At 41.4% G+C, this 27,850-nt stretch overlaps 1 protein-coding gene across 9 annotated transcripts in view; it reads left to right on the top strand.

Moving 5' to 3' along the window:
- LOC121278997 (protein tyrosine phosphatase type IVA 3-like) overlaps nucleotides 1-27,850 on the top strand; it is a 153,039-nt gene that overhangs the window by 118,198 nt on the left and 6,991 nt on the right. For 7 of the 9 annotated variants that reach the window (XM_041189700.1, XM_041189703.1, XM_041189705.1 and 4 more), the window contains 2 exons: nucleotides 11,929-12,500; nucleotides 24,856-24,948. In XM_041189700.1, coding sequence (XP_041045634.1) covers nucleotides 12,396-12,500; nucleotides 24,856-24,948 — 198 coding nt within the window. In that variant the 5' untranslated portion in view covers nucleotides 11,929-12,395. The remainder of the gene's footprint in view (nucleotides 1-11,928; nucleotides 12,501-24,855; nucleotides 24,949-27,850) is intronic. The other 2 variants (XM_041189707.1, XM_041189706.1) reach the window with 1 other exon arrangement.

Consider the following 27,850-nt stretch of genomic DNA (forward strand, 5'->3'; position numbering starts at 1 on the left):
GTTATTATAATACAATAATAGTCTTGTTCAAATTCTGCTTCCTACTGGTGTTGCCAGGTAGCTTACTGAACAATGTTCCAAGTAGAGTGCGGGGCGGGGTGGGGGAAATTGGGTAGACAGACAGAAGAGAAGCTGTTTTAATGTGGAAAATCTGACACAGGCTTGTTGCACTTGTGTTTCCAAAACTAGTATCTAGTCAATCAGTACAAAATGGGACACAATGTTCTTGTTAAAATGGGAGCAGCCTAAGCTGCAGTTGAAGCTCTGCAGCTGATTTGTGCTGGTGCATGAAATGTTTGCTGACAAATTGACCTTTTAACAATTTTTTTGAAAAGACAAATTTCAGTGCACGTTCTTTCTAATAAAAGTGTTTTTGCAAGGGCAATGAATGCTATGTTTTAATTGTTTAATCGAACAGCTGAGCTAGCTACCCTAATCAGTATACAAGTTAAATATTTAAGGCACTGTGTGCTCATTTTGTATCAGGAGTTTTTTTTCCAAACTTGATACTTAACAGTGGGAATTCAAAGCAGAAATCCTAGCATAGCACAGTGATTCAGCAAGTCAGCCTCCAGAGATTCAACTAAGAATACAAGTGTTGTGCCAGTTTCAGAATAGAGTTTTGAGCCAAGATCCTAAGAAGCCAGGTTTACTGTGTTGGAATTGCCCTATCTACACTCAGCTGTGTTAAATAGATTTTAAGGAAGAGTAGCAAGAGTAAGCATTGGTCCTTTAGAGGGTAAGACTGGGGAATTAATAATGAAGAAATGGCAGAGACTTTGAACAAGTATTTTGTATGTCTTCACAGTGAGAGACAGTGAAAGCATCCCAAGAATAGTAGAAAATCAAGAGGCAAAGGAGAGGAACATAAACGATCACTTTTAAAAAAAAAAGTACTAGGAAAACTAATGGGAACAAAAGCTGACAAGTTCCCTGAACCTGATGGCCTGCATCCTAGGGTCTTAAAGGAAGTGCCTGCCTTGATGGTGGATACAGTGACAGTGAATGCATTGGTTGTAACCTTCCAAAATTCCCTAGATTCTGGAAAGTCCCTGAGGATTGGGAACCACCAATGTAACAGCACGATTCAAGAAAAGAGGGAGACAGTAAACAAACTATAGAGGCCAATTAGTCAAACATTTGTCAATGGGAAAAATGCTAGAATCCATTATTAAGGAGGTAGTAGTAAAACATTTAGAAAATAATACAATCAGGCGGAGTCAACATAGTTTTGTGAAAGGGCAAATTTGTTTGATAAATGTATTAACAGTCCTTTGAGGAAAATCTCTTGCCACCTATCCGTAAGCAAAAGGTATTTTTCACGCATGCGATAGTGTGGTTTCCCAATCCCTTGGTTTGCATGATCCAATTTACTAATAATCTGTAGCAAGGTTAGTTTATTTCACATTCAGAAACCTGGTGGTGGAGTGTCCTTAACTTCAGACTCCAAACAAACACAAAAGGGGCAATTGAGAAAAGGAGTTTTACAGTACAAAACCACAGAAATGAACATTAGTTCACGTGATTTCCAGAGTCCGAGAAGTCCAAGTTCAGAGGGCGTTTCCTTTGTGGCAGAGTTCATTTTCAATGAGTTCCTGGTTAGAGATAACAATATGTAAATCCTTGAAACGACTGATGCTGCAGTATGAAGGACTTCTGTGTTCGGACCACTTGACAGACATTCACAGAAACATAATCACCGTGCAGAAGAGGCCCTTCGGCCCATCGAATCTGCACCAACACATGAGAAACACCTGACCTACCTACCTAATCCTATTTAGCAGCACTTGGCCCATAGCCTTGAATGTTATGACATGCCAAGTGCTCATCCAGGTACTTTTTAAAGGATGTGAGGCAACCCGCCTCCACCACCCTCCCAGGCAACGCATTCCAGACCGTCGCCACCCTCTGGGTAAAAAAGTTTTTTCCTCACATCTTACCCCCCCCCCCCCCCCCCCCCCCCCCCACCACCTCCTGCCCCTCACCTTGAACTTGTGTCCCCTCATGACTGACCCTTCAACTAAGGGAAACAGCTGCTCCCTATCCACCCTGTCCATGACCCTCATAATCTTGAACACCTCATTCAGGTTGCCCCTCAGTCTTCTCTGTTCCAACGAAAACAACCCAAGTCTATCCAATCTCTCTTCATAACTTAAATGTTTTGTCCCAGGCAACATGCTGGTGAATCTTCTCTGCACCCCCTCCAGTGCAATCACATCCTTCCTATAATGTGGCAACCAGAACTGCACAAAGTACTCCAGCTGTGGCCTCACCAAGATTCTATACAACTCCAACATGACCTCCCTACTTTTATAATCTGTGCCTCGATTGATAAAGGCAAATGTCCTATATGCCTTTTTCACCACCCTGCTAACATGCCCCTCCGCCTTCAGAGATCTATGGACACACATGCCAAGGTCCCTTTGTTCCTTAGAACTTCCAAGTGTCATGCCGTCCATTGAATACTTCCTTGTCAAATTACTCTTTCCATTGATCAGAGACTTTTAAAATCAAGCAGGCTTCATGGAGCTGAGGTGGTAACCAACTGCCTATTCAGTGCAGCTGCTGGTGTCCTGCCCAGTTGATAAAACAGTAGTTACGGATTTTTCAGTTCTCAAAGGCAAGTAGAGATTTCAAAATGGCCACTTGAGTGTTTGGAACTGGCTTTGATTTCAGGACTGATAATGCCCCAGTCATTAGTTGTTGAAAGAGTTACCATCCATATCGAGGGTCTGGTGTTGGGAAGCCATTGTCTAGGCAGATCTGCTGACTTTGCTTGCAAGTTGAGAATGTCAGATGCAAATAGCACCCCCTTGAAATGGGCCTGGACAGTCCCAGGTGTGATATGAGTCTGTTAGCAGCTCTGTAGGTGTGATGAGTTCTGATGTGCAAATCTCCTGGTCTTTCATGATTGAGGGCCTGCACAATGAGGCTCAGAAGCTGAGGAAAAAATTCCTTTGTTCCTGCAGTTCTGGGGGTTGCTCCCAGACAAAGGGCCAATACTGGTCATGTTTAGCAGCCATGTTTTTTGTTTCAGCAGAAAGTCAATGTTCAAAAATGGCAAAAAAAAGTTCTGGATTTCTTTTCATATCACGTGCCATAAGCGTTCATAGTATTGGGGATGCTTTATTAGCATGGTTAGAAGATTGGCTAACTAACAAGAAACAGATTCGGGATAAATGTGTCAGTTTTAGGTTGGCGAACTGTAACCAGTGGAGTGCTACAGGAATCAATGCTGGGACTCCAACTGCTTATGATCTATGTTAATGACTCGAATGAAGGAATAGAGTATATCACAGGCAAATTTACTGATGATACAAAGATTGGTAGGAATGCTAGTTGTGAGGAGGCTACAAAGGGCAGAATCTTGTGGCATTGGAGGTCTCGCCTGCCAGATGGAGAGTTGGCAAGAGAGCTGCGGTCCCTCTCTTTGGGAGGCCCGCTGAACCACAAGCCACATCAGGCATTGGCAAGGCCACCTTTGGGCCTTCCCCTGGAATCAAAACCCAGAGGGCAGAAGTCCCACCTCTTGCACTCAGCAGTGTCACTGAGGAGGCCATGTCTGCTGCCAGGGGGACACCCCCTGGAGTCCTGGGATAGCAGAGGACCCAGGCCACTGTTAAGTAGTGGGGGAGTGTGGGTCGAGGGGAGGAGTGTATGTTTGCAGGGTAGTGGTCACAGGGTGAGGTGGTATAGGGGGTGACTCTCATAGGCTCTTCCCCGCCACCAGCTCTGCCCCCCCCTCCCCCAACTCGAGTGACAAGCACAGTCCCACCTGTTGTGCATGCCGTATGGCGACAGATCCGCTTACATTTGGTTAATCCCCAGCAGGGAGGCCCTTAAGTGGTCTTTAATTGGCTTCCTTCCTTCCATTATAAGGTTAGAAGTCGGGACATTCATTGATTGCACGATGTGCTGCACTATTTGCAACTCCTCAGATAATGAAGCAGCCCATGTGCAAATGTAGCAAGACCTGGACAATATCCAGTCTCGGGCTCACAAGTGGCAAGTAACGTTTTGCACCACACAAGTGCCAGGCAATGACCATCTCCAATAAGAGAGAATTTAATCATCATCCCTTGACATTAAATAGCATTATCATCACTGAATCCCCCACTATCAACACCCTGGTGGTTACCATTGACCAGGAACTGAACTGGGCTAGCCATATAAATACTGTGGCTACAAGAGCCTATCAGAGGCTAGGAATCCTGCGACGAGTGACTCCACCATCTGACTCCTCAAAGTCTGTCCACAATCTACAAGGCACAGGTGAAGAGTATGATGGAATACTTCCCAATTGCCTGGATGAGTGCAGCTCCAACAGCACTCAAGAAGCTCGACACCATCCAGAACAAAGCAGCCCGCTTGATTGGCACCCCTTCCACATACATTCACTCCCTCCATCACCAATACATAGTGGCGGCAGTGTGTACCATCTACTGCAGGAACTCGTCAAGGCTCCTAAGGCTGCACTTGCCAAACCCACGACTGCTACCATCTAAAAGGACAAGGGAAGCAGGCACATGGGAACATCACCTCCCTGCAAGTTCCCCTCCAACCTACTCACCATCCTGACTTGAAAATATATTGCTGTTCCTTCACTATTGCTGGTTCAAAATCCTGGAACTCTTCCTTACAGCACTGTGGGTGTACCTATACCACTTGGACTGCAGCGGTTCAAGAAGGCAGCTCCACCACCACTTTCTGAAGGGCAGTTAGGGATGGGCAATAAGTGCTTGACCTTGCCAGTAATGCCTACATCCCAAGAATGAATAAAAAAGGACCTCCTTTGGCTTACTTCCCAGAGCTTAATTCGGGCAGTGGCGGAAATGTCTGGAGGGTTCAGGTAGGCCACCACCCCACTTAATTACATGCTCTTCCCACCTCCAAGCTTGCCACCAGCAAGAGCAGAAGATTTCGTCCAAAGAGTCTGCCAAGGGTTAAGTGGGTTGGCAGAAGTTTGGAAGATGGGAAAATGTGAGGTTGTCCACTTTGGCAGGAAGAATAGAAAAGCAAACAGGGAGAGACTACAGAGTGTTGCAGTGCAGAGGGATCTGGGTATCCTTGTACACAAATCACAATAAGTTAGCATGCAAGAACAGCAAATAATCTGGCCTTTATTGCTGGGATTGGTTATAAAAGTAGAAAAGTCTTTGCAACAGCTCTACAGGGCTTTCATTAGGCCTCACCTGGAGTACTGTGTTTTGCTTTGGTCTCCTTACTTAAGGAGGGACCTACTTGCCTTTGAAGCAGTTCAGAGAAGTTCACTCAGCTGATTCCTAGGATGAAGCAGTCATCTTGTGAAGTAGGGTTGAGCAGGTTGAGCCTATACCGTTTGGAATTTCAAAGGATGAAAGATGATCTTATTGAAACACAAGATCTTGGGCTGAATTTCGTGCACTCCTATTGGTATGTTTAAAGGTGGTGGGAAGTAAAATTCAGCAAGAGACTGCCCGCTGCCTACTTGCTGGTCTCCCGACCTGTTTTCCACTTTACAGGGGCCAGCCAGCTAGGTGGCAGGCAGGCTCGGACCTGTTGAGGGCCTTGAGTGGCTAATTAATGTTCACTTATGGGCCTCATTCTGCCCCCGCCACTGTTTTACTCGTGACATGGGGAAGCCATACCAAGCGGCTGGCCCGACAGCTTTTACTGCATGTTCTGGTGTCAGGCAGAGGTGGGGGGAACCTCCTTTGCGACTCCTCTGTACCCATTGGAAGCACCACTCCCCAGACCCCTCGTAACTTTTTACCCCCAACTCCCTTCATCAGCCCTGCTGAGGTCTGTTACCCTGGCCCTGCTGGTACTCCAGACTTGCCTGAAGTCCATCCTCTGGCTCCTTTCCTTCAGAGACTGGCTGTAGTCCCAGCAGTGGCCACCACTGAAGCCTAGCGCTACAGGATATACAGAACTGCCAGCCCATCCAATTGGTCAGTAAATCTCTAGAGTGGGACTTCCTCCCCAGATGGGGGAGGAACAGCCTACTGAGCGTAACATGGCTGCTGGACAGTTGGCTTTTTCGTGGGAGGGCTCCTGACCTACACTTCAGCTGGGGGTGCTGGGGAGAGGTTGGGGAATCACAGTGCCCTGTCAAATCCTCTGAGGGGCTTGACAGGGTAGATACTGGGTGCCTGTTTCCTCTCAGGGGTGAATATAAAACCAGAGGAGACAATTTAAAAATAAGACTGGGATAAGAAGGAATTTCCTCAGAGGAGTGTTAATCTTTGGAATCCTCTTCCACAGAGAGCAGTGAAGCTGGGTCATCAAATATATTTGAGGCTGAGTTAGGTAGATTTTTGATCGACAAGGGAGTTAAGTTATGGGGGGCAGGGAAAGTGGAGTTAAGGGCTCATTCAGATCAGCCATGATCTTATTGAGTGGTGGAGCAGGTTCAAGGGGCCAAATGGCCTGCTACTCCTGTTTCTTGTGATTACTTGAAGCCCAAGCAAGAATATGGTTCAGCCCTGAAGTAGCAGTAATCTCTATCAGTCACAGATAAGTAGAAAAGGTGATGAATAACCGTGGTAGCAGTAATAAAATCTTTTTTAGTTATAAATAAGACCATAAGACATAGGCTATTCCGCCCATCGAGTCTGCTCTGCCATTCAATGAGATCATGGTTGATCTGGTAATCCTCAACTCCACTTCCCTGCCTTTTTCCCCAGAACCCTTGATTCCCTTACTGATTAAAAATCTGTCTATCTCAACCTTGAATATACTTAACGACCCAGCCTCTACAGCCCTGTACGGTAAAGAATTCACAGATTGACTACCCTCCGGTAGAAGAAATTACTCCTCATGTCTGTTTTAAATGGGCGCCCCCTTATTCTGAGATTATGCCCTCTGGCCCTAGACTCTCCCACAAGGGGAAACAACCTGTCCGCAACTACCCTGTCAAGCCCCCTAAGAATCTTACAGATTTCAATAAGGTCACCTCTCATTCTTCTAAATGAGCACAGGCCCAAACTACTCGACCTCTCCTCATAAGAAAATCCCTCCAATAACTACACTTCAAAAGTACTTCATTGTCTATAAAGCACTTTGAGATGTCCTGACTCATGAAAGATTGTTTTTCTCCTTTTCCCTCTCTTTTTCCTTTTGGATTTAGGTGGTTTGGGAAAAATTCAGGTGGATTCCCAGGGTACAAGAGATTTACTAGCTTTTACAACCTTTCTTAACTCTATTTCCCAGTGTGTCTGCTCCACTCCATTCTTTTGCCTCTGGCAACCCCTGCTCTGTCTTTAGTGGCAGCCAACAGCCATTTTGTCCTACATTTGAATGGTGACACCCTTACTATCTCTTTCCCACTCCCTCAAAAACCTCTTCCAACATTGGTCACCCTCCTAACCCATGTTTGGTTACTTCTTAACTATATTGGGGCGTTTTCTACTTTATAAATGACCAAAATATGTTGCTCTGTTGATAGAAGAAATAAAATGTTCAGAATAACTTAAGACCAAATTGCTATCTGTTTATTGGGACTTTTAAGTAAGATAGATTTATTCTGTCACTGACCATCTCCACGTTTTGTATAGAAACTTTGCAGAATAAGTATGCCATAACTTGTCAAAGAATAGCATATTGATTTGGAAATTGAAATTTTCATAGAAGAATTTATTTTATATCTCAAATGTTGAAGCCGTAGGTTTAATTATACTTCAATAGGTAAACCATTACAGTGGTGAGACTACTAGGCCATACACCTAATTTTAGTAGAGTTTAGTATGAAAGTAGAGTGCTGTTACTAGGATTATATGGAGTTGTAGTACATATATGCTGTAAGAAAATCATTTGCCTTCTGTTTGGTTTTAATCAAATTATTCTTACTGATACAACCACCCTAGTGTTGTACAGCTCCTAATACTCTCTCCAAATAAACTCAAGTTAGTAGGATATGCTTTGCTGAAATCAGATTAAAATTAATGCCTATAGTGCAGCTGTGTGACAGCTTCAGATACTTTTGCATGCTAACAAGGTCCTAATGAGCAACAGTGACGAGATCATGTAACTGCTTGATGTTATCACAAATTGCCCATCAACTTTTGCTGAAGTACAAAATGGAGCATGCATTTTTTTTTCATTTACGCCTGTGGTCAACCTTTTAATGTTGCTTTTTGTATTTAGCAAGACTTGTGCTAGCACTACCAGTTCCTTGTGTATGTTGCAGAACTGACTGTAACCCAGTTAAACCTCCCAGTTTAAGAAAAAATTTGGACACCTTCAGGTTTAAAACAAATATGTCCTGCTGTGTATCAGGAGCCAGTGGTGATAGCACAAGTTTTGTTAATCATTCTGTATGCATGTTGAAGTTTTTGTGGCTATTTTTTTAGCCACAAAATTATTCAATTTTTAATGACAGTTGAAGGATTTTGGTTTATGGGTTCTTGTCCATCAGTGTTTCTAATATGATTATATAGTGCAGGCAGGTAATTGTAATTTCCTTTTGAACATTATTTTATCAATTTCCAATTATATTATAAATCAGCCAACTTGTTCACTTAACGTAGGTATGATTGCTATACAGCAAACACATGGCAAGAAGGGAACATTATTTTGATTACCCCAAGATGTTGTATTGCACATGGGAATCAAATGGCAAAGAATGAACGAAGCAAGTAATGTGTTTCCTGGGAATAAATGTGAATCAAACATTTGTACATTTTTTGCTCTATCCTGTCGATTTGTTTTCTGTTATCATTATCAGTATAATTTCTGCTAGTTGCAGTCTCAGCATTTGATGACTGAAGCAAAGAGAGAGGCTAAAGTTTTTTCCCCCAGTTTCTTGGGTCTGCTTGGGGCACCTACCTTTCCTGATATGAGTGCACATAACTGTTAAGGAGCCTCCATTTTTTTTCAACTAGTCCAAAAGAGGTACTTCAGACAATGGTCATGGGCCTTCCCTTCCAGTGTCTCCTGCCTGTGCAAAAGTCTTGGTTTCCACATGATATGGCCAAATGTGTTCCCACTTACTTTGTGGGAGATTGTGGACCTTTGCCTACTCTCATGCTATCCCAATTTGTATAGCATGTTGAAGCATCAATCCTCCCATCTTTTTACAGATTGAATACTGAACATCGGGGACGCTAATATCAACACCTATACTTCCTTTTGACAGAATCTGTGGATGTTTTTGTATGGAATTGACTAGTATTCTTGATTAAGTACTGCATAGTCATGTATTTTGCATTGGTGTTTGCCAAGGAAGAAGACTTTGACGAAGCCATGATAAATGAGGAGATTACTGGTATACTGGATGAGATGAAAATAGAATGATAAGAAACAATACATGCTAAATGGTACAGTTTGACACTGGGTACAAGAAGCAAGACCTGGGGTACATTGTTTATGCATAAATCCTTGGAAGGGACAGGACCGGTTAATTGAAGCACCTAATAAAACATATTGGATCCTAGGCTTTTTAATAGTGGCGTAGAGCACAAAGCCCGGAGTTTAGCCCTCACTGGAAGATAAAGGGGAACCGGTGGATGTACTGTACTTGAATTTCCAGAAGGAACTTGATAAGGTGCCACATCAAAGGTTATTGCAAAAATTAAAAGCTCATGGTGTAGGGGGTAACATATTGTCATGGATAGAAGATTTTTCTAGAAGACCATAAGTTTTTTTTTCTGGTTGGCAGAATGTGACAAGTGATCTGCCACAGGGATCAGTGCTGGGGCCTCATGTTTTCACTGTTTATGTGAATGACTTGGATGAAGGGGCCAAAGATATGGTTTCTAAATTTGCTGACAACACAGATAGATAGGAAAGTAATTTGTGAAGAGGGCGTAAGGAGGCTACAAAGTGACGTAGATAAGTTAAGTGAGTGGGCAAAGGTCTGGCAAATGGAGTATAATGTGGTGGAAGCAGAGCCTTTGACTATTTTTAAATCAGAGCTGGATAGATTCTTGATAAGCAAAAGGGTGAAAGGTTATCGGGGGTTAGCGGGAAGGTAGAGATGAGGTTACAGTCAGGTCCAAGATCTTATTGAACGGCAGAGCAGACTTGAGGAACTCCTCCTAATTCGTATGAATGTACATATGTATGTGTATACCTTTTTGAATAGTTAAGATTCAGAATGCACTGCCTGGACACTGGATCAATAATAGCTTCCAAGAAGGAATTTAATAAATACTTGAAGAAGAAAAGATTGCTGGTGTATGAGGAAAGAACAGGAGAATGGGACTAACTGGATTGGTCTTTGAAAAAGCTGGCGCAGAGTCCATGAGCCAGTTGGCCTCATTATGCATTATGATTTACCATGATTCTATTTAGCTGATGCAATATTTAGCTGACACAATTTTTTGCTTGGTGTGCGGGTGCACACCCAACATGCCCGAGTGTGAAATAAAGCACATTGACATAGGCCGAGTGTGCAGACGTCAACGTGCGTTCTTGCGATAGTTAGATCAGTGGGCGCGCGCCAGAGCTGGCAATTAAATTATTAGGCCATTAAGTTAACAATTGTCCTGAATTTTTCATTGTCCGTTCAACCTAGTGGTTGGTAGGCAGGCGAAAAGGTCAAATGGCCTTTGCATTTTTGAGGAAACGTCATCCATGGGCGGGATGAGGTTTCCTAAAGCAAATAAAAATAAAATAAAAATTTAACACTTGAATTAAAAACATGTCCCTGCTTATGTGACAGAGTCACATGAGGGGGCATTTTTATTTTGATAATTAGTTTTTTTTTAAATAGCGTTTCAATCTCCCTGAGGCAGCTCCATGGCTCGGAGATTGAAGCGCTCTTTCGCGAGCACTCCTCTCCCCGCCCACACTGAGTGCTGCCGCTCGCGTTCCGCGCTGGGTGGACCTTAATTGGCCCACCTGCGTAAAATCACGATGCGGTGCCAATCACAGGCAGCAGTTGGCTTCCCGATCACCCTCCCTGGCCCCACCGAGCACCCCTGCCAAGGGCAAAATTCTGCTCAATATTTATTAAACTAATTATTGTAAGGAAGCTGAATGAAAGCTGTTGCTGTTTAAGCACATCATGTTGTTTATGGCCATCCAAGCTGGTCATTATCTTTATACTGAATCAGAATAATATCTTTTGGCTACTTTCTCACTCATTTTTGTTCAACTCCGAACAGTGTGTTTGGCAGTGTTTACTGTATATGTGACTCTGTGTACATGAACTATTTGTTTTGATTCCTGCTGATTATGTAATATATGAAAAGTACACATGTAAATACTTACCTAAAAGTCAAAGCAGGCATGGTCTCCCATTAATGAATAGTAATTACTGTAATGATAAATTATCATCTTGATAGGTTCAGTTGGCAGTAATCAAAAGATTTTGCTTCATGTTTATAACCTGCATCTAAAGAAGCTTTGTTTGCTTCTGTTTTATCCCATAATTACCAGCTTACTGAGTCAGAATCTTAATACAAGCCTAACGAGTTTTTAATTTTAAAGCATATTTGTATTTTAACGACCCGCAAGACAGGTTGAAGTGGTTACTGCTGAAACACTTAATTGTACCCACGTTGCTGAGGAAAAGGTGCACGAAGTGCTGGATGTTAGTTATAGCCTGATAAGTAGAATAACTCAGAATATAAAATGCAGAAATTTGATTGGTGTTGGGAGCATGCAATATAACTGAAGGGTGAGTCAAAGCATAAGTTCTTAATGTTGCGCACGCACTGTACCTAGCTTGTATTTTTCTAAATACAGTAATGTTGACATTTTCTTTTTCAAAGCAACAAACACTGGTCATACGGTTTGAACAAAATTATCTGAGGATTAACATTTTGGGTGTGGTATGATGCAGACTTTGTAGTGGCACTTAGTAAAATGGATGCATTCATTAAGTAATCCTATGATTGAATTGCCAAAATATCTTCCTGGTACTGGCAGTTACTTCAGATAAAAGTTTGTCGAGTTTCCAGTTATGCAGCTCTAAAAGTATTATTTATTTCTTTCTCTTTCTAGTGGTTCAACAGCTCCTTTCAGCACACTTTTATGGAGTTTGTGAGAAACAGCAGTGGCTATTGCCCAGCACAACATAGCATCTTTGCAGACAAGTAAATCTGTGCAAGAACCTGAAGACCACCACTTTGGATTAACCATCAAAAGTCTTTTTTGACAAGATTAGGAGAGATAACAAACTTGGCCTTTTCACTATCTCCAGTTGCATTCTTACTGCCTTGAAATGCATCTCCAAATGGGGTGACTGGACTGCTGAATGTCAAATTCTTCATGTTTTGAAGGAGAGTGCAAAGCAACAGGTGAAAAAAGGGGGACTGATTTGAAAAGGTTCAAAGAAGAATATTTCTTTCTCTTGCTGCAATAAGAAATCTACAATCCTATGAAGACATTGCGCATGTATTAATTTGGAGAAATTGGGATCATTTGCTGACCTTGTACTAATATACTCCTGTGCCACTGGTTCCGGCCCCATGGCTCGTATGAATCGTCCTGCGCCAGTGGAAGTTAGTTACAAACATATGAGGTTTCTCATTACCCACAATCCTACAAATGCCACACTGAGCGCATTTATAGAGGTGAGTCTTGAAATGCTAAACAATGTTTATAGTTTACAGCATTATTCAAGAGTAAGCCAATATCTGTTCAAATTAAAATTCTAAATGTGACTGAATGAAAAACCACCATGTGATGATGAGTTTTTGGCTCCTACCAATACATACTTCAGAGAACGGTGCCTTTTGGCGATCCCAAAATATAACTTTTGTGATTTTTTTTTTGTGTGTGTCCTGTGTATTCGTGGGATCCTTGAAATAAAAACAGTAATAAAGATGCACAGAATTACCTGGAAAAACTCAGCAGGTCTGGCAGCATCGGTGGAGAAGAAAAGAGTTGACGTTTTGAGTCCTCATGACCCTTCGACAGAACTTGAGTTCGAGTCCAAGAAAGAGTTGAAATATCAGCTGGTTTAAGGTGTGTGTGTGGGGGGCGGAGAGAGAGAGAGAGAGAGAGAGGTGGAGTGGGGGTGTGGTTGTAGGGACAAACAAGCAGTGATAGAAGCAGATCATCAAAAGATATCAACAACAATAATACAAAAGAACACATAGGTGTTAAAGTTGGTGATATTATCTAAACGAATGTGCTAATTAAGAATGGATGGTAGGGCACTCAAGGTATAGCTCTAGTGGGGGTGGGGAGAGCATAAAAGATGTAAATAAATAAATAAATTTTTTTTCCTTTTTCTCTTTTTATAATGGAAATAGGTGGGAAAAGGAAAATCTATATAATTTATTGGGGAAAAAAAAGAGAAAAGGAAGGGGGAAACAGAAAGGGGGTGGGTATGGGGGAGGGAGCTCACGACCTAAAGTTGTTGAATTCAATATTCAGTCCGGATGGCTGTAAAGTGCCTAGTTGGAAGATGAGGTGTTGTTCCTCCAGTTTGCGTTGGGCTTCACTGGAACAATGCAGCAAGCCAAGGACAGACATGTGGGCAAGAGAGCAGGGTGGAGTGTTAAAATGGCAAGCGACAGGGAGGTTTGGGTCATTCTTGCGGACAGACCGCAGGTGTTCTGCAAAGCGGTCACCCAGTTTACGTTTGGTCTCTCCAATGTAGAGGAGACCACATTGGGAGCAACGAATGCAGTAGACTAAGTTGGGGGAAATGCAAGTGAAATGCTGCTTCACTTGAAAGGAGGGACACCCTGGTCCACTCCTCCATCACCCCCTACTCCTCAAACCCCTCCTGTGGCACCACCCCATGCCCACACAAAAGATGCAATACCTGCCCCTTCACTTCCTCTATCCTCACCGTCCAAGGACCCAAACACTCCTTTCAAGTGAAGCAGCATTTCACTTGCATTTCCCCCAACTTAGTCTACTGCATTCGTTGCTCCCACTGTGGTCTCCTCTACATTGGAGAGACCAAACGTAAACTGGGCGACCGCTTTGCAGAGCACCTGCAGTCTGTCCGCAAGAACGACCCAAACCTCCCTATCGCTTGCCATTTTAACACTCCACCCTGCTCTCTTGCCCACATGTCTGTCCTTGGCTTGCTGCATTGTTCCAGTGAAGCCCAACGCAAACTGGAGGAACAACACCTCATCTTCCAACTAGCCACTTTACAGCCATCCGGACTGAATATTGAATTCAACAACTTTAGGTCGTGAGCTCCCTCCCCCATCCCCACCCCCTTTCTGTTTCCCCCTTCCTTTTCTCTTTTTTTTCCAACAAATTATATAGATTTTCCTTTTCCCACCTATTTCCATTATAAAAAGAGAAAAAGGGAAAAAAATTATTTATTTATTTATTTATTTTTAACATCTTTTATGCTCTCCCCACCCCCACTAGAGCTATACCTTGAGTGCCCTACCATCCATTCTTAATTAGCACATTCGTTTAGATAATATCACCAACTTTAACTTTAACACCTATGTGTTCTTTTGTATTATTGTTGTTGACATCTTTTGATGATCTGCTTCTATCACTGCTTGTTTGTCCCTACAACCACACCTCCACTCCACCTCTCTCTCTCTCTCTCTCTCTCTCTCTCTCTCTCCGCCCCCCACACGCACACCTTAAACCAGCTGATATTTCAACTCTTTCTTGGACTCGAACTCAAGTTCTGTCGAAGGGTCATGAGGACTCGAAACGTCAACTCTTTTCTTCTCCATCGATGCTGCCAGACCTGCTGAGTTTTTCCAGGTAATTCTGTTTTTGTTTTTGTTTTGGATTTCCAGCATCCGCAGTTTTTTTTGTTTTTATATTAATAAAGATGCACAGTTAGTTGGTCAACATCTAGAATTGCAAAGAAACTGAAGCACAGGAGCAAACTGTTTGGCCCAACTAGTCATGTTGCTGTTTATCTTTCTCAAATGCTCAACCAATTCCCATTGCCTTCAACAATTTATCTGAACTCTTCTTAAATATTGACTTAGCCCCTACTTCAGCCGCTAACTCTGGTAATGAATTCCAAACCTCATAACCATCCGTACAAAGGGGGACAAAAAACCTTCTCCTCTCTGTCTTCAATTTCTAGTGGAGTGCCACAGGAATCAGTGTTGGGGCCTCAACTATTTACAATCACTATTAATAACTTGGATGAAGGGACTGAGTGTACTGTAACCAAATTTAATGATGATACAAATGTGGGAAAGCAAGTTGTGAGGCTGACACAACCTGTGAAGGGACATAGATAGGTAAGTGTGTGGGCAAACAATTTGGCGGGGGGAATATAATGTGAAATTATCCATTTTGGCAGGGAGAATAGAAAAGTTGAATATTATTTAAATGGAGAGAGGCTGCACACTACTGTAGTACAGAGGGATCTGGGTGTCCCTGGACATGAATCTCAAATAAGTTAGTTTGCAGGTGCAATCAGTAATTAGGAAGGCAAATGGAAAGTTGGAGTTTAATGCAAGGGAAAATGGAGCATAGGTTTAGGGAAGTCTTGATAGAACTGTACAGGGCATGGTGAGACCACACTTAGAGTACTGTTTACAGTTTCCTCCTCCTTATTTAAGGAGGAATATATTTGTGTTGGAGGCAGTTCAGAGGAGGTGCAACAGGTTGTATCCTGGGATGAAGAGCTTGTCTTAAGAGGATAGGTTGGTCTAATACTCATTGGAGCTTAAAAGAACAAGAAGTTATTAAAACATAAGATTCTGAGGGGCTTGATGGGGTAGATGTTGAGAGGATGTTTCCCTTTAGAATCTAGAACTAGGAGTAGAGTGATATGTCTTAACTGATCAAGTGTAAAAAGCACCGCATTTGAGGTGGGGAAAAAGGTCCCTAAAGGAACAAAATAATGAACAAACTCTATTTCTGTAGTCCAATACATGTAGAATTGGACCTTTTTTTTGGAAAAGGGAAAAGGAACATGTTCAGTGCTGGATGCTTTCTTCATGAATGGCCCACTGAAAACTTGTACAGTAAGATGTCCTGCTCTGTCCAGAAATTCGGTGAATCAGGCGTCGTCAGCTGTCTGCCTTGCAGTTAAATTGGCACAATCCCCAGTCTAGATGTGCAGTGGAATTATGTGATACCATCTTTGAATATGTTTATTTAAAAATATACAGTTGCTTTGAAAAAAAATGGTATTAAATTAAAATGAGCCTAAAATAACAGAAAAACACACAACTTGAGCATTACAGAACCAATGTGCAGACTTGTTGCTATTAACAGTTTATTTGCCCTGATTTCTCTATATTGCTGGGTCAAAATCCTGGCACTCCCTCCCTAACAGCACTGTGGCTGTACCTGCACCACATGGACTGTAGTGGTTCATAAGGCAACTCACCACGACCTTCTCAAGTGCAAATAGGGATGGGCAACAAATGCTGGCCTAGTCAGCGACACCCACAACCTGTGAAAGAATATAAAATACAGTGCTGATTTAGCCAAGAATTCTATTCCTTAGCGTTATTTAACCAGTGCTGCAATTCCACCTCGTTAGATCAAGATGCATATTTAGGCCTTGACAGGAACTTTGTACTGCAGAGAACCAGCTAATTTTAATTTTGGGGTTCCAAAGAAGAGCCATATTGGACTTGAGATGTTAACTGACCCTCACATGCTGCCAGACCTGCTGAGTTTTTCCAGCACTTTCTGTCTTTATTTCAGATCTCCAGCATCCTCGTTATTTTGCTTTCATCTAACTTGGAGGTATCTCCATTGAAAGAGGCAGAATTTTGAGAAAGTCTGTCACTAAAATAATGTTTCTGCTTTGTCACCTCAGGAACAGGCAGAGTTTATAAGGTTTCGTAGGTAATGAGAATCTCTTTTTGGGTCTTCAGAATCTCCATTGGTGTTTTCTTGTACTAAATAGAGAAAATGGTTGGTTAAGGACAAGACACCTACTTTAAAAGGTGTAAAACTATGGCAGGATATAATTCTGGAGCCATTTTTCAAATGCGAATAGCTTTTTCCAATTTACTGGATTAAGGCTATTAATGTAGATAAAAACATTTCATAAGCAGCCAGCTATTCCATCAGTCCATTATGGATCTTTATAGTTCTACATCTCTCTAGTTCAGAGTTCCATAAATTCTTCAAATTAAGCCTTGGAGACCTGGTGTAATAATCTAGGTAGGTCAGGAAAAGATTGGGTTTTAGTCATGGATCCTAAAGATCTTCACACAGACAATTCTTCATTACTATAATTCTGATGAAAGGTCTGTCCAAAATGTAATCCTATTGCTCTCTTTAAAGTTGACTAAGTTAACTCTTAAGATCTACGCATGAGACTGTGCTTTGGAAAGAGTGCCAACTTGCATCGCGTCATCTGCCAGAACTGAATTTATCCTACTGTTTCGAGGTTTGAATCCATGTCCAGGCAAGAAATAGCTGCTTTGTTTCCCTTTTGGAATTTTGAGTGTACATTTTGCATGACTAAGAAAATACTCAGTGTATGATTGTCTACAATTTGGTAGCACGTTTGCATTCTAAATTAATTCTTTGTCAGCAGGCAACAGTTTGCATTTGCATTATCACTAAAGTTATTTTGTAAGCCCAAACACTGTCCAGCGTAAGACACTTTGAAAGTAAAAACAGAAAATTCTGGAAAACTCAGGCCTGACAGCACCTGTGGAGAGAGAAATAGAGTTAATGTTTCAAATCTGTATGGCTCTTCTTCAGAGCTAAAGAGAAGTAGAAATGTGATGAAATTTATACTGTTTAAAGGGGGTGGAGCAGGTGAAGCTGGATAGAAGGCCAGTGATAGATGGGCACTAAGGAGAGATTGATAAAGATGTCATGGACAAAAAGACAGGGAATGTTAATGGTAGTGATAAGGGCTAAAGGAGATGCTGATAGCAGCATAAAGACTCCTCAGAGGACTTGGTCTTAAGGCTTCAGTTTGCCAATTCATGGATACATCGGTGCAATTTCAAATTGAATGATAAAATGCTATGAATACTGCAAACTAAACTGTAAAATGTGAAAACTTTAACTTTCCACATTTGCAGTTTTCTTTTGGATAGCTAAAGTTTTAATGCTTGGACAGTATCAATCACACTGGTAGCTGCAGTTAGTAAGAATACTGAGAAATGGTTTCAACCAAACTTATGTAAATTGAATGTCTAGTCAAGCTAAATGGTACTGTTTAGCTTCAGGAGTGGTGAGATGCTTGTAATTTTGTGCTGATTGAGCAGGTTGTGGGTGGGCTGGTTGTCTCCATTCTTGACATTGGAGAAAACGATCTCAAAATGGAGTGAAAATTGAAAGGCTGATTTAAAAGGGCATTATCTGAAGAAAATAATGGTTTAATTCTCATGTGCACTTTGGGTATGAAAAGATGTACGAACCCCTTAATTGCAAATATAGTTGGGAATATTAGCATTAAACATCAAAAAGAAATCTCAAAGAAGTATCTAAAGGGAAAATACAAAGGAAAACAGTAAAATCTACATAACACAAGGGACTTGGTTTATAATCTCTACTAAAGGATGACGAATCTAGAGGCTGAGAACATTTAAATAAATTTCTAAAAGGAATGTCATGTTGAATGAACCTTATTGAATTCTTTGAAGAAATAACAGTGAACATGGGCAATGGAGTGGATGTGGTGTATATGGGCTATTAGAAGTCCTTCAGTTAAAGTAGGAGACTCAAGGCGTTTGGACTGGGGAACCAGGTTGCAGAACTAATTGAAAGATGGTTATAAAACAGAACAAAAGACCAGGGTTGAGGGAAGTTTCTCAAGTGACAAAGAGTGAAGTTGAATCCTGTAGGGAATTGTTCTAGGGCCAGTGTGGTTCACCATTTACATTTGTCTTGGGAATTGGAGATATGATGTTGGAATTTACCAATAACACCCAGTTGGAGGATATAGCGAACAAGGTTGAGGACAGCCATAAAATATCAGGCAACACGAAAAGGCTTGCAGAGTGGATGGATGAAAGGTAAATTAAGTTCAGTAAAGCAAAGTGAGAGTTGGTTAATTTCAATCAGAGTAAGGAAGACACTTAATACTTGAAACGCAAGAAAGTAAATTTGTGTAGGGGAGCAAAGAGATATATATCTTTTACTTTATCTTTTCACTTGTTTCCTGTTTGTGTGCATATAAAAGTCTGTTAAATGTTGAAAAATAACACTTACTGAATTTACCAAAAAATTTTCTAATTTTTAAAAAAATTAGTAGCTCCTAAGTTTTCTTTCCTTCATCAGTGCTCTGTAGCTTGTCTTTTACAGAATTCAAGAACCCTCAGCCAATGCCTGCTGCTCATGTGTAACTCAACATTGAGCCTTAACTAATTATTCCTGCACTTAGAGTGACCAAGTTGCAAACTTAACTTATTTATTTTAGTGTGTTTGGAGATCATTATAGGGGAGGCCCGCATGCGCACAATCTGTGGCAGGAAACCGTTTCCAATTCTTGGCTTTGCAAAGAGACAAAGGCCTGTATTTTCACAATAACAGAAAACCTCTCCGTCATTGCACAAATGGTGGAAGGGGCCCGAATCCGGAAGTCCTGCCCCCAAGCACCATACAACTCCACAAAGATGTGTGGCAGGACAGATGATTGGACAGAATATAAAGAACGGCAGAGAATGCCTAAAGGGTTAATCAGGAGAAGTAAATTTAGAGTATGAGAGGAAGCTAGCTAGAAATGTCAAAACAGATAGCAAGAGTTTCTGCAGGTACTTTAAAAAGGAAAAGTGTAAGTAAAGTGAGTGTTGGTCCTCTAGAGAGTGACAGTGGGGAGTTAATATTAAATAATGAGGAAATGATAGAAGCAAAATATTTGTTCATTTCTTCCATGTTCACTATAGAGGATACAAGAAATATTCCAGTCATAGCTGCAAATCAGAAGGTGAAAAGGAGAGGAACTTGGTGAAATTGAAATTGCTAGGGAAACAGTACTGAGAAAATTAATGGAGCTGCAGGCTGACAAGTCTCTGGGTCTCGATGGACTACATCATAGGGTCTTAAAAGAGGTGGCTAATGAGGTAGTTGATGCGCTGGTGTTAATGTTCCAAAATTTGCTAGATTCTGGAAAGTTCCATCAGATTGGAAAGTAGCAAATATAACCCCTCTATTCAAGAAGGGAGGGAGGCAGAAAACAGGAAAGTAAAGGCCAGTTAGTTTGACGTCTGTCATAAGGAAGTTGTTAGAATTGATCATTAAGGAGGTTATAGCTGGGCACTTAGAAAAGCTCAAGGCAATCGGAAAGAGTCAGCATGGTTTTGTGAGAGAAAAGTAATGTTTAACCAATTATTGGAGTTTTTTTGAAGGAGCAACATGCACAGTGGATAAAGTGTAGCCTGTAGATGTGCTGTACTTGGATTTCCAGAAGGCATTTGATAAGGTGCCACATCATAGGTTATAATGGAAAATAAAAGCACATGGTGCAGGGGGTAACGTATTAGCATGGATAGAAGATTGGCTGGCAGAAAGTATGCATAAATGGATCTTTATCAGATTGGCAGGATATGACGAGTGGAGTCCCACAGGGTTCTGGTACTGGGGCCTCAACTTTTTATGATTTACTTCAATGACTTAGATGAGGGGAGTGAAGACATGGTAGCTAAATTTGCAGTTTACACAAAGATAGGTAGGAAAGTATGTTGTGATGACAACATGAGGTTGCAAATGGGTATAGATTAGGTTGAGTGAATGGCAAAGATCTGGCAAATGGAGTTTAATGTGGGAAAATGTGAAGTTCGCTTTAGCTGGAAGAACAAAAAGTAGAGTATTACTTAAATGGAGAATGGCTGCATAATTCTGAGGTGCAGAGGGATCTAGGTGTTCTCATCCATGAGTCATAAAAAGTTAGTATGCTGATACAGCAATTAATTAAGAAGGCTAATGGAATGCTATCCTTTATTACAAGAGAGATTGAACATAAAAGCAAGGATGTTATGCTTCTGTTATACAGGGCGTTGGTGAGAGCGCACCTCGAATACTGTGTACAGTTTTGGTCTCCTATTTAAGGGAGGATGTAAATGCATTGGAGGTGGTTCAAAGGAGGTTCACTAGGTTGATACCTGGAATGAGTGGGTTGTCTTATGAGGAAACTTTGGCAGACTGGGCTTGTTTCCACTGAAGTTTAGAAGAGTGAAAGGTGATATGATTGAAGTATACAAGATCCTGAATGCCCTTGACAAGGTGGACGTCGAAAGGATGTTTCCTCTTGTAAGTGAGTCCAGAACTAGGGGACACTGTTTTAAAATTAGGGGTCGCCCTTTTAGGACAGAGATGAGGAGATTTTTTTTCTGAGGGTGTGTGACTTTGGAACTCTGACTCAGAAGGTGGTGGAGGTGGGGGTCATTGAATATTTTTAAGACAGAGGTAGATAGAACCTTGTTAGGCAAGGGAATCAAAGGTTATCAGGGTTAGATGGAAATTGAAATGCAAGATGATCAGCCATGATCTTATTGGATGTCAGAACAGGCTCGAGGGGCTGAATGGCCTCCTATTTTTTTTATGTTCTTCTGAATAGGTCCAGGTTGGAATGTACCTTTCACAGCAGCAGCTGCTCATAGAAATCAGCAGCTGCCTCCATTCACATGTGACTTTAGTGTGAGGTGTCTGATCCTGACATGCAGATTAGACCTGGTAGGAGCAAGCCTGAACTTTGTGGACTTGTTAGGATAGCCTGGGTATCCTATTGGAGAGGTAAGGTACCTCTTTGGATATACTTCCAGGACACCTTTGGGGCAGGCTGGATGCCCTTTGGGATTGCTGAAGATAGGCTTGAATGTGCATTAAAAAGTGCATAACTCATTGGAACTGTTAAGCTTATTGGAACTATCAAAAACAGCTGTTAAAGGTGTGGATGAGCTATTAAAAGCAACTGTCAAAGGGAGCTGTCAAACTGAGGCATTTAAACACCCAGCCTTAGCTCTTTGAGAAAACTGCCTGGAGCCTTTCAAAGAAATGAGTTTTCTATTTCACTCTGTTGACATAAGCTTTAGGATTACCATTACTGGATTAATGCTGCATGACTGATTTCACAACTATCCATTATCACAGGATGCCTGCCATTTCACAGTTTGATTGACAGCTCCAAATGATTGTGAGCTCTTTGAACTGGGACCATGAATTCCAATGCTTGTTTTTAAAGGATTATGCAATTGAATGAAATGATTTTTCTTATAAGGGATAATGTAGTTGAAGGAATGTATATATAGTAAATGGATTTTCATGAATGTGAGTTTTTTTTTAGTCAATTGAAATCTGCCATAGGCATTTGAAACTATTTAATCTCAGCTTGGGTCCTGAGGCCTGTCCATAGTGGATATTGGGAGAGTTGGCATGGTATGTGTAGGGGCAAAGGGTCAGTGGGGTCATGGCTTGGCATGAGTTGGCATAGGGGCTATAACGAACCATGGGGTTGGGTGGGGTGAGCGGTTGGTATAGAGGGTGAGAGGAGCCATGGGGGCATAGGTTGGTATGGGGAGTTAGCTGGGGGGCATGGGGAGTTAGCTGGGGGGCATGGGTTGGCACGGATGGAGCATGGGGATTGTGTGGGAGGGGTGAGGGTTTTATGTTTCTCTGGGTTTTATAACATAACTTCAATACAGTGCTGGTGCACCAAGGCAGTTCTGCCCAATCTGCTTCTGCACCCGGCATCCTCCACACCAATTCCAGGGTCACTCAGTCCATCTCCCAGGGAAGCCCACAACCTAAACTAAAATCTGACCTTCTGGTCCACTTTTTTCAGGGTTAGGTTTGCGTTGCTGGAAAGTGTCCCACTTCTACGCTCCTGACCCAGGAGTGAAAATCCAGCCATTGAGTACAAAAGTAAGAATGTTATGCTAATTTTTTAATAAATCACTGGTTAGGCCTTAGCTGGAGTATTGTGTCCAATTCTAGGTATTATCCTTTAGGAATGATGTCATGGCCTTGAAGACAGCACAAAGGAGACTTACCAGAATGATACCCGAGATTATAAAGACTTCAGTTCCGTGGAGAGACTAGAGGAACATGGAACTGTTGATCTTGGAACAAATAAGTTCAAGGGGAGATTTAATAGAGACATTAAAAGTATTGACAGGTATTAATCCAAGTAAGTAAGGAGAAATTGTTTGCACTGACAACGTTGATAATCAGAGGGCACCGATCTTAATATAATTGACACATGGAGCAGAGGAGAGAGAATTTTTTCTATGCAGGGAGTTATGGTGATCTAGGATGCACTACCAATGGAAGCAGATTTAAAAATAACTTGCTGAAAGAAATTAAATGTATACTTTAAAAGTCAGAATTTGAAAGGCTTATATTAATTGAATGAATATTAGATTATTGAAGCTGCATATTTTTTTTTAAAAAAGGAACTTGCTGTCGTAGAAGGCACTTAGTAGTGATTACCTCCTCACTGTCAACGGCCCCAAAGCTCCTTTCAGGTGAAGCGGCCCTTTACTTGCACCTGCTTCAATTTGGTCTACTGTATCCGCTCCTCCCAATGCAGTCCCCTGTACATCGGGGAGACTAAACACAGACTGGGTGACCACTTTGCAGAACACCTTCATTCAGTCTGCAGGCATGACCCAGACTTTCATGTCGCTTGCCATTTCAACACATCATCCTGTTCTCATACCCACATGTACATCCTTGGCCTACTGCGATGTTCCAGTGAATCCCAACGCAAACTGGAGGAACAACACCTCATCCTCTGATTAGGCACTTTACAGCCTTCCGGACTTAACATTGAGTTCAACAACTTCAGACCATGAATCCTCTCTTCCATCCTGACCTTTTTAATCGTTTATTTATTTCTTTATTTATTTTAATTTTTTTATTTATTCATTCTTTTTATCCTTTTTTCCTCAGACCCACTCTTCCCCTCCCACAGGTCCATCTGTCACTTGTTTTAATGTTATATTTTCAGAGCGCAGACTCTTGTCCTGCCATTAACACCTTCTGTTATCTTACCTTTATGCCAACTTCTTTACTCTTTACCATTGCCATTAACATTCCCTTTGTCTTGTGTCCATGACATCTTTGTCAATCTCTCCTTGGCTCCCACCTATCCATGACCTTCTATTTTGCTCCACCTGCCCCATCCCTTCTGAAACAGTATAAAATCCATCACATTTCTACTTATCTTTAGCTCTGAAGAAGAATCATACAGACTCAGAACTGTTTCTCTCTCCACAGATGCTGCTGGACCTGTAGAGTTTTTCCACCATTTTCTGTTTTTATTTTGAATTTCCAGCAAGTACAGTATTTTGCTTTTAACTTGATAGTGATTATTTATCTATTCCTTACTTGACCCCTTATTTGGGAAAAAAGGCAGAATTGCATTAGAAGCAGTGCAGAGAAGGTTTATCTGACTCATTCTTGGGATGAAAAGCTTATCCTATGTAGAAAGGTTGAACAGGTTGGGCTTATTACCCATTGAAGCTTAGAAAAATGAAAGGTGATCTTATTGAAATGCATAAGGTCCTGGGGGACTTGACATGGTAGATATCCGGAGGATTTATTGGGGAGACTATAACTGAGGGATACAGTTTAAGAATATAATTTTAAGACAGATGAGAATTTTTTCCTCTGAGGTCGTTAGTCTGTGGAATTATCTTCCCCACAGAGCAGTGGAGGCTGGGTCATTGAATTTATTCGAGGCAGAGTTGGGCAGGTTTTTGATAGACAAGGGAGCTGACAGTTATAGGAGACAGACAGGGAAGTGGAATTGAGACCACAACCAGATCAGCCACTATTGAATGGCAGACCAGGCCGAATGGCCTATATCTGCACCTAAGTCCTACATTGCCCAGAGGAGGATCAACTCCATCTGCATGCTTGTTCTGTTTTGTTTCCCTTCTGAGAACTAAGAATCTGAAGATTTGAATTTCAGTTAAGCTTAATGCAGTAAAAAAGTAAATTTTAAAAATCCATATTGCAAAGGGTCTATAGCCCCTTCAATCATTTTCCCAAAATGTCTTTCCTAGTACTCATTCTAAATTGTAAGCTTCCATGTGCTTTCCTCTCCTTTAGGAGCTGCAAAAGTATGGTGTGACCACTCTTGTGAGAGTATGTGACGCTACATATGACAAGAGTCCCGTGGAGAATGAAGGTATTGAAGTAATCGTAAGTATGAGGCTTTACTTTAAATTTCCATTTGGTCAAACAGACATCCATTTTTATGTGGAACAGTTTGTAAAAATCCTAAAAAGTGAACAAAGCAAAACAATTGATTTGTTGTTCATGAATTATGAATAAGAAAAGCAGTTTTTCCTCCATTGAAAACTTGTATTCTTAGGAATTTGTCATGACCAATGTGCTATACTTGTAGTCAACGCAGACTCGCACTTATTTGTGAAGTTTGGCTTAATACTAATAAGTGCCTCCTAGCACAGCAATATCTTTTTGTTTAAAAATAGCCACACAGGAAAAGTGTTGGATTTATGCAATTTCAATAATCTCTACTATTCATTCAATTAATGTAAGCCACATAAACATTACCAACTTGCTTTTTTGCTCTTCTGGATTGCCTCAAAGGTACATGGGGATCCATTAGTGTAATTGACAGTCATCTGTACTCTTACCACCTCTGTTCAAAAACCGCCCCCAGAACCATTGCCCCCCCTCACCCCACTCAAATGCTCTCCTTTTCTTCATTCCCCAACCTCGGATGTCTTTCAGTACGTGGTAGATTTTTTTTCTTGCATTCTTGAGTATAACTTCTTATCAGCTACTTAGCTATTTTTCTGAAGAAAAAAACAAGTTATAAATTATGCTGTGTGCACATTTAACTATTACCACAAATATTGCCTGACTTGCTGAACACTTAACATGTGCGCACACATGCTCCACAGCCTTCAGATACAGCTTATGGCAAAATGTTCAACTTCAACAAAGCAAAAGTAAGTGGGAACTTTTGATAACTGCTGCAGATGCTTAAGGTTTACAAAAAGGTTGGCAGTCATTTCAATCTCATCTGTGCTGATTAGTTTTCAGGGATCACTCTTACTGCATCATAGAACAACCTGCTCTAGAGGCACGTTGGTGCAGTCCTAGTAGATATTCAACTGGATTTTCTTGGGGATTTATGCCAGTCTGTATCACCTTATGCATAGACCCAACCTTACACTCACCAAAAACAGTTTGAAATTAATTAGCATATTTCCAACTTCATTAAAGACGATAGCATCACAATTCTCCGGTATTTAAGATGGTTTTCATTCCACTGCTACTTTGACTTAAAAATCAAGACAACAGGATTTCTTGCTCCGAGGAGTTTCAACTCCCAGTTGCCCTTGAGCTGAGTGACTTGCGAGGCCATTTCAGAAGGCAGTTAAGCGTCAACTGCATTGTTGTGGATCTGCAGTCACATGTAGGGCAGACCAGGTAAGGGTAGCAGCTTCTCTTCCCTAAAAGGCCAAGGCAAAAGCAGCAGGGAACTATAGGCTTCCTAAGTCCCTGGGTAATTTAAAAAGGAGCAAGGCTTAAACATATTACTTTTGTTTGCAGAGAACGGGCCCCTGAGAGGGCTTCATTGAATGGAAGTGTAACTTTAATCTCCAATTATTTTAAGCTGTAGTTTCAACTGCTTACTGTGAACTACGAATTCAGGCCACGCCAAGGGCAGGATTTTTGGGGCAGCGGGCAGGCCTGGAGGCTGCCCAAGATCGATTTCCGCCCCCCCCCCCAACCACCACCATGGTTTAACATTGGCTGGCCAATTAACAGCCAACCAGCATGAAAGGCATACTGAGAAGCTCAGCGCTGCCAGGGTGGGGATGGGAGCGACGGAGTGCGAGCGCAAAAGTCTGCACATGCGCGGGGAGCATGCACTGATAGATCCCTGAACACACGGAGCTGCCTCAGGGAGCTGAAGAATTTTAAAATCAGAAATAAAGCTTTTGAGAATGTGAAAAAGATGTCCCCACATAGGACTGACTCACATGAACAAGGACATAGTAAAAATGTTGTCAAAACATTTTAATATATTAAATTAATGTTGGAAACCTCATCCCACCCTACGATGAGGTTTCCTAAAAAAACCCAATGGCTGCCTGGCTGATTCACCTGTCAGCCGTAAGGTTGGGTGGGCAGCACAAAACAGCTTTAACTGATTAGTGGCCTTAATCGGCCTCTTAATTGTTTACATCCAATTAGGTTAAGCATACGCCCATCCGCCTGCAGGATGTAAAATCCTGCCTCAAGTCTCTACATTATAAATGAATAATGGAGTAAAATAATTATTGACATTTATTTTCGTGTATTATGAGAGCAGAGAATAAGCCAAGCAAGCTTTTAAATTGATGCCAAATGCCTCGTTTGCCATTGTACTCGTGCCGTATTCTAATTAGGAAAGTAGCAAAATTTGGAACATGTTCGCAACAGCAAGATCAGTGTGCTAAATATGAGGTTTATGATGTATGTTGCTAGTCTCTCTTACAGAAAATTTTTGTGATCATGAGAAAGGAGATGACAGTTCTAGGAATTGGAACTAATTTTTAATAAATGGTGCAGAAGTCTCCTTATTTTCCATCCCCTGCTCCCATGTAGATTGACACAGATTCCCATTTTTAAATTTCTTGTAATCTTGGAACATTATGAATTCTTCTGCTGCAACCTCTAACAATGTATTTAATAAAAATGTTTTTGGGAACAGCTAATCTCGGTCTCAGGCCAAATTCAATGAATATGATTAGCATTGTATTGTTCCACCTTGTTTCTGTCCTAAGCTGTTACTAGGTCAAATCATTGATTTCGAACTTACTTTCTTAGATCGATTGACAATGCTACATATATTTATGCATACAATTTACCTTGACGTTACTTGGATTTGACTTTGTTTTAAAAAAAGTCAAATTCACGGAAATTGTAATCCAGTTCAGCTGTTTGGTGCAGTTTATATAACCATTCAGAAAAGAGAATTTCTCCCCATTTCTAGCGAAATGTTTGTACTATAAAAGTGCAATATCTTAAATTTTTTTAGTTAAAATTGCCATTGAGCCTGAGTGTGAAATCTCTATTACAATGA

This window comes from Carcharodon carcharias, chromosome 6, assembly GCF_017639515.1.
Source record: "Carcharodon carcharias isolate sCarCar2 chromosome 6, sCarCar2.pri, whole genome shotgun sequence".
Taxonomy (NCBI): Eukaryota; Metazoa; Chordata; class Chondrichthyes; order Lamniformes; family Lamnidae; genus Carcharodon; species Carcharodon carcharias.